This window comes from Lonchura striata, chromosome 11, assembly GCF_046129695.1.
Source record: "Lonchura striata isolate bLonStr1 chromosome 11, bLonStr1.mat, whole genome shotgun sequence".
In the NCBI taxonomy this organism is placed as follows: Eukaryota; Metazoa; Chordata; class Aves; order Passeriformes; family Estrildidae; genus Lonchura; species Lonchura striata.
Genome location: NC_134613.1, coordinates 10,091,045 through 10,109,994, shown reverse-complemented (window position 1 = coordinate 10,109,994; position 18,950 = coordinate 10,091,045). Strand labels below are relative to the sequence as shown.

The following is an 18,950-nucleotide window of genomic DNA, read 5'->3' as shown; positions in this document are numbered from 1 at the left end:
TCATAACTGCTTTCTACAGCTACTGTTCCCACTCTCAGTAGTGCTATCACCTTTCTATATAAATATGCTGCATTAAAAAATCCCACAGATACAAGAATCCCTCCAATCAAATACCTGTTTATAGAAACAATACATAGTGCTCAAGGTGCCTAAACTGCAAGCTATTGCCTCATTTAATGGGAAATCAATTAAAAGCTACTTCCACTTCACACACTCAGGTTCAAATGAAGAATGCCTTAACATGGAAGCTTTCAGCTTTATCATCTTGCACGGTCTCATCTGTCTACATTATTCAAATATACCTGCAAAATGGAACATGCTTTATTAGTCCTTCTCAGAAAATGGGAGGTTTATGTACTAAGAATAGTTGCTTTCATATACTAGCAGTAGCCTTCTTTATTCTAGAAATATCAGCCACTCCAAAACCCTCTCTGAAAGGCACCACCAATACCAGCTATGAAAGACCCTGAGACAAACTCATGCTTGATCCAGCTTTAGTAAAGTTTACAGACATGAAGTAAAGTTGATGTATCTAGTCCTCATAGTTTGTAGAAAATTATGACACTGTGATAAAACATCTACTCTAGAGCTTCCAGCAGTATTTTATTACATTTTTTAAAAGTATTGTTCTTGGAGCTGCCTGCTCCTTCTGGGGAGCAGTTTTTATGTGAATCTCATTCTATGAGCTTCAGCAGTGGGCAGGAGTAATCCTCCAGCAGTTTTCCCTATGAAAGCCCAATCAACTTCAATGGAAACTCAATTTTAGTGCATTCCATTTAAATGACTGGTCTTTGTGTAGGAGGAGGCACTACCTGAATGTTTCCGGCAGGAGGACTAAAACTTTAAGGAAGTTTCAGATTGGTATTACCACGATAATCTACTTTTTAATTAAAAATTCATACTGCAGCAGTAATCACAATATTTTTAGAGAACTAGCTCCAGTCTAAGGACCAACCAGGCAACAGAAATATCAATGTGGTGTTACATGAGACAGAAACATACAGGCAAATGTACAGCTGTTACTACAACCAGGGGGAATTTGAAATAATTCTGTTGGGACAATTTCTTTTGTTCGTTTTTGTTTAAAAAAAAAGAAATCTAGGATATGGAACAATTTGTTTTCCACAAAAAGTGAACACCTTCAGAGCAATGTAAATACAACTTAAAAACAACTATCAGCTTGCAGGAACCCAGTCTGTAAACAGAAATTGAAGCATTATTCAGATTTTAGAGTTCTTGTTTCCATTAAAAATGAGTTTCTGATACAACACACACTAAAACTGTTTCTGTGGTATATTCTTTCCTCGTAGGTCATATACTTCAAAGAAAAAGAAAAAAAGCACCTCAAACCAACTGGCAGATACATTTGTCTTATTTTAGAATGGTTTAATATAGCTGCAGCTGGTAGCACTGTTCATTTACTGATGAGTTTGTTCCAACTTTAACCTCTCGGACTAAAACTTTCCACTCCTGTTATCTGTTTTAGTCTTTCTTTTTTTGACTGAAGCATTTCATCCCAGAGTGAGCCCGAAGGAAAACAAAAGGAAAAAGTGTTTTATTTTTTCCCATGTTGCCAATATTATGACTTTTTTTTTCCCCAACCGTAACTGCCTATTCTATTTCAATTAGTGAAATTATGTCAGCCAGGAAAGTGGGTTTTTTGTCAAAAATGCACCATCTGCTTTTTCTATGGAAATCCACTCAGTTATAGTCAGACCACAAGAATTTTTAAAATAATGCTGATAACATACTTCGTACACTTCCAATTAAAACTTTTTAAAGTTCTGCATCTAACCTGGAGGAACAATCTGTTCACAAGCGTGTTCCATACCTGAGGCTCAAAGAGGCTGAGCAGCGTTCCAGCAGTTATTGGAAAGTGCTCCTGAGGTCTGTAATAGGGTAAGGACTGAAAATGAAAACATCTCTCTTCTGCTCTTAATAACCACTTGAGCCTGTACCTAAAATGCATGGAATACATTGGAAAAACAGAAAAATCTAGGGACTGACGTTCAAGGATGAGGCTGGATGAGCAAGTCAGCTGAAGAAGGTACTGAGAAGAAGAAACTGAAACTGGATGGAACTGCAAAGAAGCAGAAAAAGGAGAGACTGGAGGCAGAAGAGATGGAGAGAAAAGATGAAAATATGAGACAAAGCACTAAGGAAGTGAGAAGTGTGACTGAAGATAAAATAGAGTGGGACAGCTCCAGCCAGAGGGAAGGAGCAGAGATAGGCTGTCCATGCAGAAAGGGCAGAAAGGGCTGTGATGAGAAAGACCTAAGCACACCACAGCAAAGCATTTCACTGCCCTGCAGTACTCAAGAGAGCAAATGCCCTCTGCCAGTGCCTCAGCTGCAATGACCTGAGGAGTTCTGTGAATACTGATGTATCTCATGACAGCATTCTGCTTTTGAAGGCTTTTTTTGTTTGTTTAAATACTATAAAGTAAGTGACATTAAAAGAATGTTTAATCTCAAGCTGGAAGAGACTATCCGTGCAATTACTGTATCACTTGGCTCTTCCTGCCTGTGAGGTCCATTCTCAATTCCATGAGTGCACACCATTTTCCCCATATGATCTGTGACTCATTCAGTGTGCAGAATGGACTTACTCTGGGGAATGTTTAGCTGGAAGGGTTATTTACATAATCTCTGCCTCATTCACAGTAAAACCTGGTAGATATAAATGGACTTACAGAATAAGGAACATGAAGGACAGTCTGCAGTTTCTGGAATAGCTACTCTACCAGTTTTGAGGGAAAAAAAAGTCACCTATGGTGCAATTACTTAATCCAATCCTTTCTCAATTTGTGAACTGTTTTGGGGGTCTGACTGAAAACCTCTAGACATGTTCTGCAGACAAGCTGCCAAATCATAATTACAGTTTTGGCAACACAAATTTTGCTTTGGCTATTGCCAAGTGATAAATATGATACTGAGCATGGGGAAAAAAAAATCAATTCAAGCTACTTGACACGAGGCACTAATTATGGAACACTTCTCTTAAACCCCATTCTTCCATAGGGCAGCTCCATTTCTTACATATTAGGTCTTGCTATCACACAGCAGCTTTGTGAATATTAAAGCAAACACTGCAGTAATAGCATCAACAACTAGTTCTTAGAGAAGCCTTTTTTTCTCACCTTCTGCACAGAGCATTTTTAAGGCAAGAAGCCAAAGGCTGAATAAAAAGAGGATAACATTGCATAGTGTATCAGTCATAACTAAGCACTTGATCGATGCAGGGACCCTGAGGTAAAAAATTATATTATCAGGAAATTAAATAGTTTTCTTAACACAAGAGTTACCAGAGGATTGCTCACACAGTTTTGAAAGCTCTAAACCTCTGCAGGTTTGACTTTGTCCTTCTAATGGCATTTTGTTGCTCAAACTAAAACCTCACATCATCCAAAAAAACTGTCCTCAGAAAGTGACCTAAACTGAGGTCTCAAAAAAGCCAGCAAGACCATCAGCATTCCTTGTTGTTTTAACAATGAAGATGCAAACAGAAATTCAGGAAAAGCAGTATGTGAGTTGGCTGGTAACTTCCTGAATGCTGCAGCCAAAAGCCAAAGCTGCTTTGCAGAATGTGCCAGGGATGTTTCCCTGGCCACTTCCCCCTACATATCACTCAGTGCCTCCAACACTGCTTGACAGATATAAACAACACAGGATGGGTTTTTCCACCAATGTAAGTCAAGAGTTTGAAGATAAACAGCATTACCAACTTATCACTAGAAAGAAGCTCTGTTTCACTAATTACACTTGTATGTCTCTACACGGGCAATATGCTGCCCATGTTGAAGTCTGGACAGACAGCACAACTGATGAAACAGATGAAGTAGATGAGACAAAGCACACCAGACTGGTTTGGGTTTTGTTATTAAAAATTAAAAAACCAACCAAACAAAAAACCCAAACAAGAAACCCCAAACAAAACAAAAAAACTAACCAACACCCCATCTTTCCCAAAACACACAAAACTAAAACTAAAACCTTGACAGCACTGCTAACAACTTTTTCAGTACCCACAGCTTAACTTTGGCAGCTTCTCCTGCACTTCCTTCTTCCTCTACTCGCCTTGGCCAGCACAAGAGAGGACTGGGGTTGTACTTGTGGTAGTTTCACTGCAAGTTCCTGTATTCATGCAATATAAGTTCTTTTCCTGCTACCTGGCTGGAAAATGTCTCACACTTATGCACTGATACCAGCAATAACTGAACTAATCTCCTAGAAATACCAGGAAAAAGCTATTCCTTTCATGTGCCAAAGCAGACACTAACAAACCATGTTTTTTATACCTGTAATTAATGGGAATAGTTAACAAATATTCATCTAAACAGCATTAAAAAGTTTTTTGTAAATTAACCATGACATCTAGAGCCTCCTCTGCTTTGAAAACCTGGATACAATTAAACTGTCATATGAACAAAAAGCACATTTCTTGTTCAAATTATGTGAGTGTTGAAAAATTCCACACCGGAATTTCAGACAAACACTTTCGTCAATATGAATTGACAAGAAGAAACAAAGACAAGCTGGAATGCCTTCAAATCTCTCCCACAACACTTGCCTATATTGATAAATGACACTACTCAAATTTACAATGCACTATTAAACAAAACTACAGATGTAGCAGGAATGCAACCATCTGGTTACAACTCAGAAGTCCCAATTTTCATTGATGAGCTTCCTCTTTTAAAACTTGGCACAGAAGTTACATCTGAATGATAACCAGGCAACCTAAATCACCCTGAGTCCTGTTCTACTGCAGAACAAAAACCCCTATTCTGTTTCAACAAGGATCCCAATGAAGTTTCCAAATCACTCCACAGGATTTTAAGTGCTAATGCTGCTATTCATAACTGATGAAGTGATGGAATAACTGTGGATCTTTTTCCTCTTTCCTCTTCTCCAAGACACATGTATTCCATTTATTCCAAGAATTAGCAAGGTAACTTCTCAGACAATTCCAACTGCTAATGAAACCTCCCATTCAAAGTTCACCAAGAAGTTAGGAAAGAAGAGCTTTAGGCAACTGATTTTTATTTTGATTTTGAGGCATTAGATGAATTATTAACATTTTTATGTCACAGTGACATTACACAAAAATGAGGGTCTGAATCTTCAGCTATTCACAGACACAAATTCACTCCACTTGAGGCAGACTTCTCCAGCTAATCATGCAACCCATGCAACAGGCTCAGAACTTCAAAATAAACCCCACAGAAGAAAAAGGCAGCTCAATGCTTCCTGCAGTACCATAACATACTGAAGTACTAGTGCTACCCATACCTTCTGAAGTACTCTTTTACATTAAAAATCTAGAAAATATATATTGGGAAGTTAACAAAGTCCATGGAAAATTCAGCTCCCTGAGCATTCAAGCTAAAATCCAAACATATGAATGACATTGAATGTATGAACTGGCTAACTAACATATTTAGTAGATTTTTTAATCACTGATACATACTCTTAACCTTTGTTTTCCAGTGGAATATTTCTGTTTTATGGCCTTAAGGTGTTTATTCTATCCTAGGCTCTACTGTAGTTTATTTATATCTTACTGCCCTTGAATAAAGTCAAAGATGTGATCCATTAGAATGTTACAGATCTGACTGGTCACTTCTCCCTGACCTGCCATGTATAAATTACCAATTTTCACCTGCACCTTTCCTTTTGGTCCGTGCTTTTATAGTTCTTGTCACAACAGGGCATGACTCCTGGATTCCTAGATGTTTAATTAGTTTAAAGTGGCTTAGGTTTATTGATCAAACTAAGTAACTCAATTTTCAATTAAAATCAACAAGCCTCTAGACATCAAGGTTTCCTGAATTGTGTGATTTTGGACTTATTATGAACATTTTACTACCTTAGTAAGTAATTAACCTAGCAATAATAACTTTATGTAAAATAGCTGTCTTACTGCTACAAGTAGTATTTTTTTTTTTTTTTTTGCATAATAAAATTCTTGGAAAGAGCTTTTAAAGTTACCTTAACATACTTTTCCTAATGATTTACAGCAGACAGTTTCCCATCATTATTTGCGCTCTAATAAGAATGTCATAATGCAAAACACTTTCTAATACAGGGTCCTCAGATGTTGAAGGGGATGTCACATAACCACAGTGCAGAGATACAGAGGGAACAATTGTGGTCCAAGAGCTTCATCAAAGATGTCTCTCTGTGATTCTTTTGTACACAAATGACAACTGATCAAACTACATGAGACCCTTTATAAGCAATATCTCTGTGCCAGCCTCTGGTAAGTTCAGCCTGTACTGGTGACAAATCATTCTGAATTAATATTTGCACACCTTTGCTGCAAATAGCAAAATGTTCAAAAAGAAGGACAGTATAGCCCAAAGTAATGCAAGCTTTCAATAAGTTTCCTTGCACCCACAGAATGTCAGACTACCAAACCTACACACAATCCCACAGTGTTTGCATGGAAAATTCCTCAAATAAAGTCAAGTTTAAATTTCCTCAGGAAAAGATATGTCATCTTAACCTCACTTTGCCACTTATGTCAAACACCTACTCTATACAAATCTCAAAAGAAGAATAAACCCTACAGTAACTCCTTGGGAATAGGAAGGAGCTTTTCAGTCTAAAAAAATGTTCACCTAAAAAATACATAGGCTTTTGTTAGTCTTCACCTCAAGTGTGAGCATCCCAACCACATTAAAGAGTGCACACTTGCAGCACCTCATATCAACTCTGAAAATACTTGTCTGGAAATTATATTTTCTGTTCCATACAAATTTAAACATTTCCCTTTCTACCATAGCTAAAACTTGAAGCACTGGAAATGTTTCAGTTTCTACAGAGTGGAAAATTTTCAAAACTGTTGGGCAGAACACCAGTGAGCTGGTAGATGGCCCAAGATCCCAGGTGCCAGGGGACCCTGCCAATACCTACCTATATCCTTAGGTGACAGAAAAGCACATCACTGTTTAATGGACTCAACACATTCCGGCAGGACATTGTAATTCTATTTAATTAGGGTTCTGCATCCAAAAAAAGCCTTTCAATGGTACAGTTGTAACTCAGCATAAATATCATCAGTAAGATTCTTTGGGAAATCAAATATTTTAATTTGTCCCATCTTGATAGAACTGAGGATTGATCCTGAGTCTTTTACCTCACCTCATCTCTTCTACTGTAAAACCTCTTTCTATTTTCAAAATTGGCTTTCAGATGTTTCCCATTCCCTGCTCAGGTGCTGTTCTCAAAAGCTCTGCACACAGGACCACAGATCCAAGCAGAGGACTCTTATTCAGAACCAAAACCCAACTTTTCCATAGCTGTGCTACCACAGTAATAGCAGGCATAGCTGAAGAGGCAAGGCCAAGAAAGTAAAAACATTGTTATTGTCTTCTGATCCTATCTAGACACTTCCCCACAACAAAACTGACGTTTTGCTAAACACCAGTCACATAAAATACTGAGAAAAACAACACAGTGTAACTGGAGACATGACAGTAATCCACATGAACCAGTAGGCAAACTAGCAACTGGGAATGGAACTGGACAAGCTCAGCAAAATTTCATCCATAAATATTTCACTAAGCCCTCAGGAGTTACTCTTTCATACATTTTACCTTGACTTTTCCAAAGTCCTATATGAATTTGGCCAAAAATTCACACCTCAAGCCATAGCTAATGAAAATTCATATTTTAGATCTATTTAGTATAACCCTTCATGCAGAAACTGTGGCAGAATAGGAATGGGGCTGTGGCCAAGCTTCATCCCCAATGGGGTGGAGCTGTGTAAGACAGGTGGCCAGCAATGAAGGAGAAGTGTGGAAAGCTGATTAACCAGTAACAAAAGAGTAAAAGGTGTTATGCATGTGAGAAAAAAAGGTATAAAAAGTTGTACTGGGGAATAATAAAGGGCTGATGCTTGCCACCATTTTCAGCATCAGTCATGTGTCCACTGTCACAAAACTACCTTAAGTAGTCTGGAATATCCAGAAGCCTGAAAGCTTCCTTGTGTACACTGTCCAAGAGACCTGCAGCCTGGAGCTGGTTTACAAATATATTCTCACACATTCAGGCACTCGTGAAGAGCTAGTGACTTGGCAATGCTCGAGGCAATTAATTACAGAAAGTGCTCAGTAAACAAATGTTCCATTTGAGTTGCTTGCTTTGTTCCGGTGACAAACCACACAAAGGTTGAATTCAAATTCTCCTTCAGCCACACATGCATATAATTCCTTCTCCTTTAATGCAGGGGAAATAAGGGAGGTTTACTCACCACTTCCCTATTTCTGAAGGAATTGAGACTACATTAGAAGAATCCTATTGTATTGCAGGTAGCATATGGTTTCAGTTAGATCAGCCAGAGCTGTTTGTGAGGTAAGAAGAGATGTTTGCTGCCTGTTTCCTGCCAAAGAGGGTGACAGGTAGCTGTGTGTTCTGAGGTGAGTTGTAATGCAAGGTGCTGAACAGAGGAAGCCACTTATATAATAAGAAAATAGGTTTAATGACCTCCAAGAACACTTGAACAAATACAAGCACTTCCGAGGCTCTCCCTAACCAAACCTCACAAGTTTACCTTTAATGAATCAATCTGTCAGTCATGTGAAATGAGTTCAGCTATCAATGAAAAAACAATAAATGTACAGTAATGAGGAAATTACCTAATGGACCAAAGCAGATTAACTTAATTTGTTATTAATTAGATGCCCTCAGGAGAAACTGTAGAGGGAGTGGCCAAACACCAGGATAAGGGTTAACAGAATAATTCCAATAAATGAGATTTTCTGTTTTGGTATGCTCCAGGAAGAATCAAAGAAAAGAAAGAAATAAAAATATACTGTTCTCTGCTTGCTGGCAAGACCATTGGTACATGTCGCTGCTGATAAATTAAATTAAAGCCCGCGTGCAGAAGCATTTAATCAGAAAGAATAAGCAAACAAAGTGAAACACTATCAGCCTTGTTTTGTTCTCATCCTGGCCTTATACTAAAACTGTTCTTAGCGACTTCTTTTTTATAATTACATTAATTACCGCATTCTGAGGAGCAAAATAACCCTGAATAGCAATTACAGCCTCTCTAAGGGTAACAGAAACATTACTAAATAAAGAATATAATTATGTAGCTAGAAGAAGTTACTTCAGCTACAGTTTCTCTTTGCTATTAAGTCTCCTGCACTACAGATTTCTTTATAACTGTATTTATACAAGCAACAATGGCAAAGAGGCAGCAGCAGTGTGCTCATCTGTGTTTTCTCTTCATCAGTTGAATTCTTCTGTTTGAACAAGAGATTCTAAAACTAACATGAAAATATTTTCACTCCTGTTCTCTGCTATCAAAAGACATCTACCAGTGGCCAAACCACTCACCATGCTGACCTGCATGTCCAACCACTGTCCAATTCACAAGCTCACTGCCCTCTACTCTGCAGCCCACTTGCCATTCTCAACAAATGCTCTCTATAAACCTTCCTTCTCCATACCCTGGCAATCTCACATTGCTTCTTTCTTCCACCTAATTTCTAACTTCCTCATCTCTTACCCCTTACCCTCTGAAAAGACCTCTTTTCCTGGAAACAATTTTGTCACATTAAGTCAGGCAGAATACTGTCCAACTTTGTTCACCAATGTGTGAGGGATGAAATACAGACTGGGACATTTGTGTATCGCTTGGACACAGTGAGCAAATTTAGCTCAGAAAACTTTCCAAATTAATGCCCATGCACTAAGGTCATTTCCCATTTCCTTCAAAAAACAGAAACTGTTTTTTGAAAGAGGAATTTGTCCCAGAGACTATTCTCAGAGGCTCAAATTAGCCGTTCGTGTTTTCCATTCCAGACAAATACACTAAAGCTTTCTTGACATTCGGTCTTTTCAATCAACTGCTCTAGTCTCAATCAATGGACTTTATTCATAAATAAAGCAAGACTCATAACTAAGAAGCAAAAAGGAACTCATCTGATTTGTTTAGGTTATGTTTTTGTTATCCTGTGTTCTATTGTTACATATTCCACTATGCACGTTCCATTAAACAAATCAGGATTTCTAGGGGGCAGAAGAATAAGATGTTCACCTATACAAAAAATATGGTCAGTTATGTCAACTTATCCAGATCTCTCCTGAATATTCTGCTTCTAATATGCAAATACAGACAACTTCATCTTTGCAACACTCAGTAAGATTAGCAGGACAAATAAGAAAAACATATTAGGAAGATATACTATTAGGAAAATACTAAAAGGGCAGAAACTGGAAATTTTAGCAGGATGAAAACAACTAATGGGGACAAAGAACAAAACCTCACTTGCCTCCCACATACAATGGGAGACTGCCTGGAGCATGGAGCTACACCCAGACAAACATCTCTGAACCAAATAATAACAGAATAAGTTTTATTTAAAAATTAACACAGAACAGATTTTCACTCCAATGAATTAGGAAGTTAAAATCAAAGCATGTAGAACTGAATGCTGGTAAAAGTATCATCTGAAACAGAATGCACAGAGCACCATGGAAAGGCACTGGACTGGTCCATGCTACTGGGAGCTGTCTCTAAATGTTGTTTAGAACATGAATAGCACTCACAAAAGGATAACCTCATCTTATGGGACTGAGAATTAGACAGCCTTTGTAACATGGCCTATCCAAACTCCATTTTTCAGTTTCTGGAAAAACATTAGATTTGTCAGTGACTGTGGTGGTTTCACCCTTGCTGCACCCAGCAAGATGACAGATACCCACTAAAGCCACTCTATCACTCCCTGACACAACTGAACAGGGAATGGCAAATAAAACAAAGGGTTAATGGGTTGAGATAAGGATCAGAAGAGACCACTCACCCATTATTGTCATGCACAGAACAAACCTGACTTGGGGAAGTTGACTAAATTTATTACCAATCAAAATCAGAGCATGAAATAAAACCAGTCTTAAAAACACCTTCCCCCTAGCCCTCCCTTCTTCCCAGCTCTACCTCTTTCCCTCAGTGGCATAGGGAGACAAAATGGGGTTATGGTCAGTTCATCACAGGTTGTTTCTGCTGCTGCTCAGAGGTAAAAGTCCTTCCCCTGCTGCAGCAATGGGTCCCTCCCATGAGACACAATTCTTCACAAACCTCTCCAGTGTGAGCACTTCCCATGGGCTACAGCCCTTCATTAACTGCTCCTCTGTGGGTCCCCACAGGATCACAACTCCTGCCATCAAACCTCTCCAGTGTGGGCTCCTCTCTCTCCATGGGTCTGCAGGTCCCTGGCAGGAGCCTGCTCCAGCACGGGCATTCCATGGGGTGGCAGCTCCTCAGGGCATCACCTGCCCCAGTGCCCTCCATGGGCTGCCCCACAGGCTGCAGGGGAATCTCAGTCTAGGGCTTGGAGCACCTCCTGCCCCTCCTTCTCCACTGATCTTGGCCTCTGCAGAGCTGTTCCTCTCACACATTCTCACTCTGCTCTCCTCTGGCTACATCACACCTGCACAACAGCTTTTTTCCCTTCAGAAGTACAGCATCACAGAGATGGTACTGCCATGGTTGCTGGGCTTGGCCTTGGCCAGCAGTGGCTCCATCCTGGAGCTGGCTGGCATTGGCATCCCTGCTGGACATGGGGGAAGCTTCTGGAAGCTTCTCATGGAAGCCACACCTGCAGTCCCCCCATCCCTCCCCTCCACCAAAACCTGGCCACACAAATCCAACATGCTCCACTCCTCACCACTGTGAATCACATACTTAAGAATTACCATGAAAATTCACATTCATCACACAAATCAAAATAACACTGAATGAAAGTGAAAAATTTACACTAAATTCTCTTGTCCCTTCACCACAATTACAACTAAAATTTTCCACCATTATTGCATTCTCTGATATTTTTCAGCCCATGTTTGTCCCTCTCTCGATTACTATACTTATCTCAAATTCCTTCATGTTCCCAGGTTTCATCAAATTAGAACTCTATGTATTGGTAGATTAAGTGACTGATTAAAGGCCTTGAAGGTACAGTATTAGGTAAATGTAATATTATGGATCTACTTTCAGTATTCCCCAACACACTCTAACATAAGTTCACAAAAATAATTATTAAACTAAATTTTTAAAAAATTCAACTTAACTTAACAATTAGGTGAACATTTTGCATACTAGGGAAAACCAACACAGGAAACAGAGGCAAAGCAGACTTACATTTGTGTTGCAGAGTTTATATTGCTTGTAGGCACCAATGCACACGATGGCTGCAGCCCGCTGCGGCTGGGGCTGGCCCTGCAGGGCCTGAGGGTTGGAGTCACGGCCGTGGAACAGGCTCTGAGACACGGGGAACGAAGGGGGCTGATAAACCGAGGGCCCCAGGGCCTGGTGCCCTGCCTGAGGCCCGCCTGGCTCCTGGTAAAGGCTCCCGTGCTGCAGGGAAGGAGCAGCAGCCTGGCTGTAGGGGCTCGGGTGGAACAGCTGCTTCCTCGACGACTGCCGCTGCCTCCGCAGCTTCTGCGGCTGCTGGCCAGTGTCAGTTTGTAAAGGTAAAATGTATGGCACTTTTCCATAGCCATACTTTCCTGGACCAATAGGATTTCTGTTTCTGCTTCTAAAAACAGAGAAAGAGAGAGAAAACAGTTACTGACTCCATAAGCAAAAGAGCAGTTAGGTATTTACAGGACCTGTAATAAATATCAACAAGATGTAGTCTAGCTTGATATATTAGGAATCTCAGAAGGCCTTGATCCTAACCCTGTAGTCTGACAAGTTGGTAAAAAACATTTCTTCCAGTTCAGAGCAATGAGTGAATTCATCTATTCTGGGTGACATTTGCAGCACAGGAAGGGAGACACCATTAAAAAAAAAAAAAAATTCTTTCTGTACATAAAATACATTTGTGTTTTTAATATATATGCAAAACAGACTTGAACTCCAGTGAAAACCAGAGATTATAAATTGACATGCTTTTATTTTCTAGAAACAGAAGTGCTACAGATGTCAGACAGCCATCAGATCAAAGGGACCTTTCTTTGGGTTTGTTTTTATTTGGGTTTGTTTTCTTCCTAAGTCTTATATTCTCCCAGGACTCTTGCTAGCTGGGAACCCTGAAAGTCATTTACCTCCCATTCCAGCCTTATGGCCACATGGGGCTTTTAATCAATCTTCCTGGCTCAAGATGTGTGAATAGAGTGCTGATTTGCCCTAGCAGATAAGCCACCAGCACTCTTGAACAGTTTATCCCTGTTAATCTGCTCTCTGACCATGACAGTCATTGTTGAAGGAAGCTTTTGGTAGTTACAGCAGAGAGAGTAGTATAATGATTTTTGGTATTAAGGGAGGGAAATTAAAGCTTCCCAGAACTATACAGGAGAGGAAAGAAAGAGAACTCGTGAGCCTTGTGCTTACTTAGCCAGATCTAAACAAGAGTGAGATTACACAGCATTAGCTTTTCTATTGCTCCCTAAACTGAAGAAGAGTAAGACAGAGTAAGAGGAAAGCGAGTATTCAACAATATTTGCAGTCAACTAGGACAAAAGGGAGGGGGGGAAATGCCAACAAGAATGGAGTTACTATCTAAAGGTAAATTACTGCTTAACAGAAAAATATTTGCAGAAAAGCATCACGTAATTCATGTCTGTCCACAGCCAGCAGACATCTCTGATCTACTCTGTTCATCTCTAGCAGAGGCATAACAGCTGCTTAATGCAGATCTGACAATCTCCTTTCTTTGGGCATAATTCTCATAAACATATACACCTCTTTGATTGCTCAGACAAATCTCTTTAGCACTTTGATAAGAAAAATGATGGGCCCTTTAAACTTAAGCCAACCTAAATATATTCTTTATTTCAAAAAATGCATTTGCCCAGACAAGTAAGAAAATCAGGTTTTGTGCTATTAATGTAAGGGTTGTAGCAAACATGATGATGATGATGATGATGATGATGATGTAGCATTCTTACTGTTCTAACTTTTAACAATTTCTCTAATGCTGAGAATATGTCAGCTGTGAGTAGTAGAAATTGGCCCCTCTTAGCACATTTGCAGTGTCAAAAAGGAATTTGGTTGTCATAGCTTTTTCTAATTTTAGCCATAAGCAAACATGTGCCTTGGCAATCAATGCATTATCACTGTCTCACAGACTTCATGCTAAGAACAATGCTTTGAACCTGAAGTGGTCTTCAAGACTGAAGCACTTTCAGAGCTGGTGGGCTGGTTATTTATATTGAATAGAAACCCTCTTTGAACTAAGGATATACAGTGTCTTTAAAATACACAGGTAAGATTACAAATTTCCTGGTCCTCCACCTCTTCTCTTAAGTGCACTTTATACAGTCTTTCTCCTACATACCTTTTTCATTTTTTCCCTTTTTCCATCACTTCCCTTCTCCTTACATTTCTCCCACTGCCTCTAAATGGAGGTTCCCTGGCTTACTTCCAGCTGAAGCATAACTCGTTTTATTTCTCTTCTGATGTCAGGCAGAATAAAGAATGTACTTCCATGAGCTTTTCAGCATTTCATTTATCTTATCTTCTAGTATCAAAGTACTTCTCTTGTAAATGAAAAACTGCAAGGGTGAACATTAGCAAAACCATTCATTTATGACAACAAGGAAGACTTGTTGTACAACTGCTGGAAAAGTTTCCTTAGAATGAGCCCAAAGAAGCTTCTGATTTCTCACATTTTCAATTCACAACATTTCACTGTTTCTGAAGAAATAATGTCATGTTTTGGAAAGGTAACAACCTTCAGCCACCGGTTTCACAGGGATAAGGAGAAAAGGATTGCATAGGAATACTTTCCCCAAGATTTTTTCTTGTCTATTGGCAGAAATAATTTCACAAGCAGAGGGAGATGGTTTTCTTCCCTGTATTCCCAGTCACAACAACCACACTAATGAAAAGACAACAGAATCTCACCACAGATCTGCAGATAGAGTAATAACAACATCTATATCTTTCTTTTAATTTTATCAAGTTTGGTCAAGTTTGATGCTTTTTTCAAAACCTTCAAAGGCTTCCTTTACCAGGAGTCCTGTCCTGGAATGAACACTGAAGTCTTCTAATATGCTAAGGAAACCCCTGTCCTCAGTGAGCCTGGTCCAGCTGCACTTCTGGGTGCCCAGGGCCTGGCATTTTCTGGGTTCTTGTGGGTTCTCCTCACCTGGGAATTCAGAATAATCCATTCTCTGAAGTATTGCTGGCTGTGGTTGTGCTCTATCAGCACATCAATCCACCCAGAGCTAACACCTGCTCAAGCTGAACTTAACACTGATCTATCAGAAGAAACAGAGGTTTTATGGGCAAGATGAAAGTGGAAGACAGAAAACAGGTTACAAATTTTATTTATATTTTATTTCCCAAAAGATATTCCACATTATTTACCACTGCAAAAGTCTTTTAAATTATGCTGATCTGTGCTTTGGCATTGCTGTTATTAATTTCCATTTTAAAAAATGCTCCAAAACTGCAGTTCTTTGATTTTGGGTAGAAAATTAGTTCTAAAGGAGCTGAGTCCCCTTAGATGCCTATCAAAGCTCTTTGACTTAAATTTATCTACTCATTATGGTTTTAACAGAACTGCTTTTTAGTAGGCAAAGTCCTCTGTAACTGAATCAATTACATACATTCTAACTTAATTAAATCTATTTCTGTGGAGAACTGTACCAATATTTAACCTAATACTTGAGGTCATAGCAAATTATCTGTTTTGCAGCACTACATTACTGTAATTAATTGAAAGGTTTTAAAGGACACTACCCAGCTACTCACAGTTCGACTATTTAGTACAGAGTTGCCTTGATTCTTTTTCTGAAGAACTGAAAGTGACTTATTGGCTATTCCTGTCAGCAATTAAGCTATTGAAATATTACTCAAATATTTAAAATGTGATTAAGAAAAAAAAAAGGGGGGAGATGGAAAAGTCCTTGGAGACACAAAATGTCAACTTGGAAAAAGCCTAGTCCTAATTATGTGAATTTCTGCTAACAGGATCACTGTGGGCATATATTTTTAATGTACTTTTTTTTATTACTAGATAATGTTCTTAAAATAATTTCAGACATGCACTCTTAATCCATGGCATTTCCTCCATAATTCAAAACTGTGACTGGCCTACAATTGCCCAAGTCAATCATTTACTTTCCAGCCCTCCTACTGCTTTTAATTTTCTTTCACGCTTTGTATATTATTAGGCCCACAGTTAACAAGGTGTACTTTAAAAAGATTCCACCATAAATTTTTTCCCCCTTAAGTCACAGAATAAACTGTCTTATACTGCTCATAACTATTAGTGAGTTTTACCCAACAGTCTTTCAGCAGATTCTTTGACAGGAATAATTTTTTAACAAAAATGATTGATCTACTGGATCTGGGAACAGGTTTCCATCTACTTAAGGAGAGCTCCCACCACTCAGGCTGATTCCTATCAAAAGCCACTGTGCATTGCCACTTCCACTGCACCACAGCCTGTGCTGCTCTGCATTCCATGTACTCACTTTTCACTGGCTCAGAATCAATCTGGAGAAAATCATTTAAACATGAATGAAAGAAGGGAGCCCTTTGACTGTTTCATGTTACAAAATGCATGCCTGTCTGCTCACTGGTCTAGAAACCGGCCTTACAGCAGTGAACAGACACCCCTGTGAAATGTTTGACCACAAGAGCTCAGGCAGCCCTTCTGAGAGAGCATCACACACTGCAAAGCAGGGCCAACAGCACTGACCTGTGCCACACCAGCACATTGTTCCCTTCAGCAGCACCAACCTGTGCCACACTGCAGCACACTGTTCCCTTCAGCAGCACCAAATTCTGTCACACTGCAGCACACTGTTCCCTTCAGCAGCACCGACCTGTGCCACACTGCAGCACACTGTTCCCTTCAGCAGCACCGACCTGTGCCACACTGCAGCACATTGTTCCTTTCAGCAGCACCAACCTGTGCCACACTGCAGCACATTGTTCCTTTCAGCAGCACCAACCTGTGCCACACTGCAGCACACTGTTCCCTTCAGCAGCACCAAATTCTGTCACACTGCAGCACACTGTTCCCTTCAGCAGCACCAAATTCTGTCACACTGCAGCACACTGTTCCCTTCAGCAGCACCAAATTCTGTCACACTGCAGCACACTGCTCCCTTCAGCAGCACCAAATTCTGTCACACTGCAGCACACTGTTCCCTTCAGCAGCACCAAATTCTGTCACACTGCAGCACACTGTTCCCTTCAGCAGCACACTGCAGGGCAGCTCAACAGGGCAGGCTGTCACTGCATCTCACTATTGGCATTTTCATTAACTAAAGCAAGGGGACTAACTGCCTTTTTTATTTTGGTAACTTTGGTAACCACACATGATTTGTGGATACACACTGCTTTCCATGTATCACACATACATAAAAGTAGTAAAATCATTGTGAGCATATTTGTCCTAACAAATTCAACTGCTAGAATTCACACAGTAGCCAACAATGCCTAAAAAGTGTTTCTTCTGAAGAAAAATGGATTATACAAGATTACACCACAAAAATTCTCATTTCTATATCTTGTTAGGAGGAAAAGATATTTACATTTTTTTGAGATAGTAAAATCAAAGAGTAAGGTCACTAAATAACCTGTCTCTTGGGAACAGGTTTAATTAATGGGATGTGGACTATCTTAAATGAAATTTTCCATCCGCAGAGATCACCACTGATATCCCAGTTCAGCATAGCTGCAATATGCCCAGTACAATAACTTAGTATATTTGCTTTTACTGATCTCTCAGCAAATGCTGTATAACCTCATTTATGTGACATTCAACACCGAGATAGGATTTCAAAATTCAAACCCAAATACTTCAATCCTCTTTTTCAATAATACCTCTGATCCCAGGCAATTCTTAACCTCTTAAGATTTGATTGAATAATGCAACCATGCAGTTGGCAGGTAAACCAGCAAAAACTCAATGCAAGTGACCTCATACCTCTGCTGAGATGCCCTACCTCCTTATAGGAGGTTTGGTTCTTTCTAGCCCTCACTGATGGGGCAATAATTCAGTGGTACCTGACTAAACAGCAGCAGTGCTCTCACTTCCCCTCCTTCAGTGTGCCCAGCTCAGGAAGGGTTGAAATGGTCAGTATTAAGAATAAGAAAACTCAGGTGGTTTGCAATAACAGCATTGTGTTAGGGGGTTATTTCTGGTAATCCCACTCAAAGCATGCTTGCAGTAGCATAATAAAAACTGGTATTAATTTGATAATAATGAGACCTAGAGCATGTCACGGGGATTAATGCCCTGATGAGAAGTGTGTCAGCAAAAAGTCAACCTGAGGCCTCAACCATCCCAACTAGCTACTCATTTTGTGAAGAAACACCTCATTTGACCATTATTGCTACTAGATCCTGTCCAGAATTTTGTTCAGAAGGAAAATAAACACCTTCTTCACACAGCTTTACATCCACCAAGTGCTACCAACATGAATTCCTTGATTACCACTGCTGCTCTTAGATATTTCTGGAAAATTTGTCCTAACAAAGGGATCCAACCCTTCTCTTCCTATCTTCCTTCTGTACACACACCAACCCACAATAAGCTTTAATAACCACAGTGGGCTCCATCACATTTTCATTCTATGAGAGATTTAATGAAAACAGGGGTAGCTAAGTACTTGAGCTGGGTTTCATTCCAGATACTAAGAAAAGCAAACACTCATGCCAATAAATATAAAGCCTCACAACTTCAGAAAATAATACCTTCTTGAACGTGGAGGTCCAGCAGTCACACATTTTTCCACCTCTAGGAATCAAAACTGACTAGCACGGGTCACAGAAATTGCATCACAACACTGTGACTACTGGTTAAGGAAATAACAGAATTGTCCTTTTAAAAGTTAACTGTAGCCCTGCCAGCAGAGTGACCTACATTTGCCTGGTCAGAGCATCTTTGGGAGTGGGCAAAAGAAATACTTTCAGAGAGGAAATTCTGGTTTGACATTAAATGATGCACTCTTCCTTTCCATTGCTCAAAGGCCCAG

The 18,950-nt window shown here is 39.6% G+C and overlaps 1 protein-coding gene across 1 annotated transcript in view; it reads right to left on the bottom strand.

Moving 5' to 3' along the window:
- THSD4 (thrombospondin type 1 domain containing 4) overlaps positions 1-18,950 on the bottom strand; it is a 244,824-nt gene that overhangs the window by 183,434 nt on the left and 42,440 nt on the right. Inside the window, exon 5 of the mRNA XM_077785884.1 lies at positions 12,151-12,547. Within this exon, the coding sequence (XP_077642010.1) occupies positions 12,151-12,547 (397 nt within the window). The remainder of the gene's footprint in view (positions 1-12,150; positions 12,548-18,950) is intronic.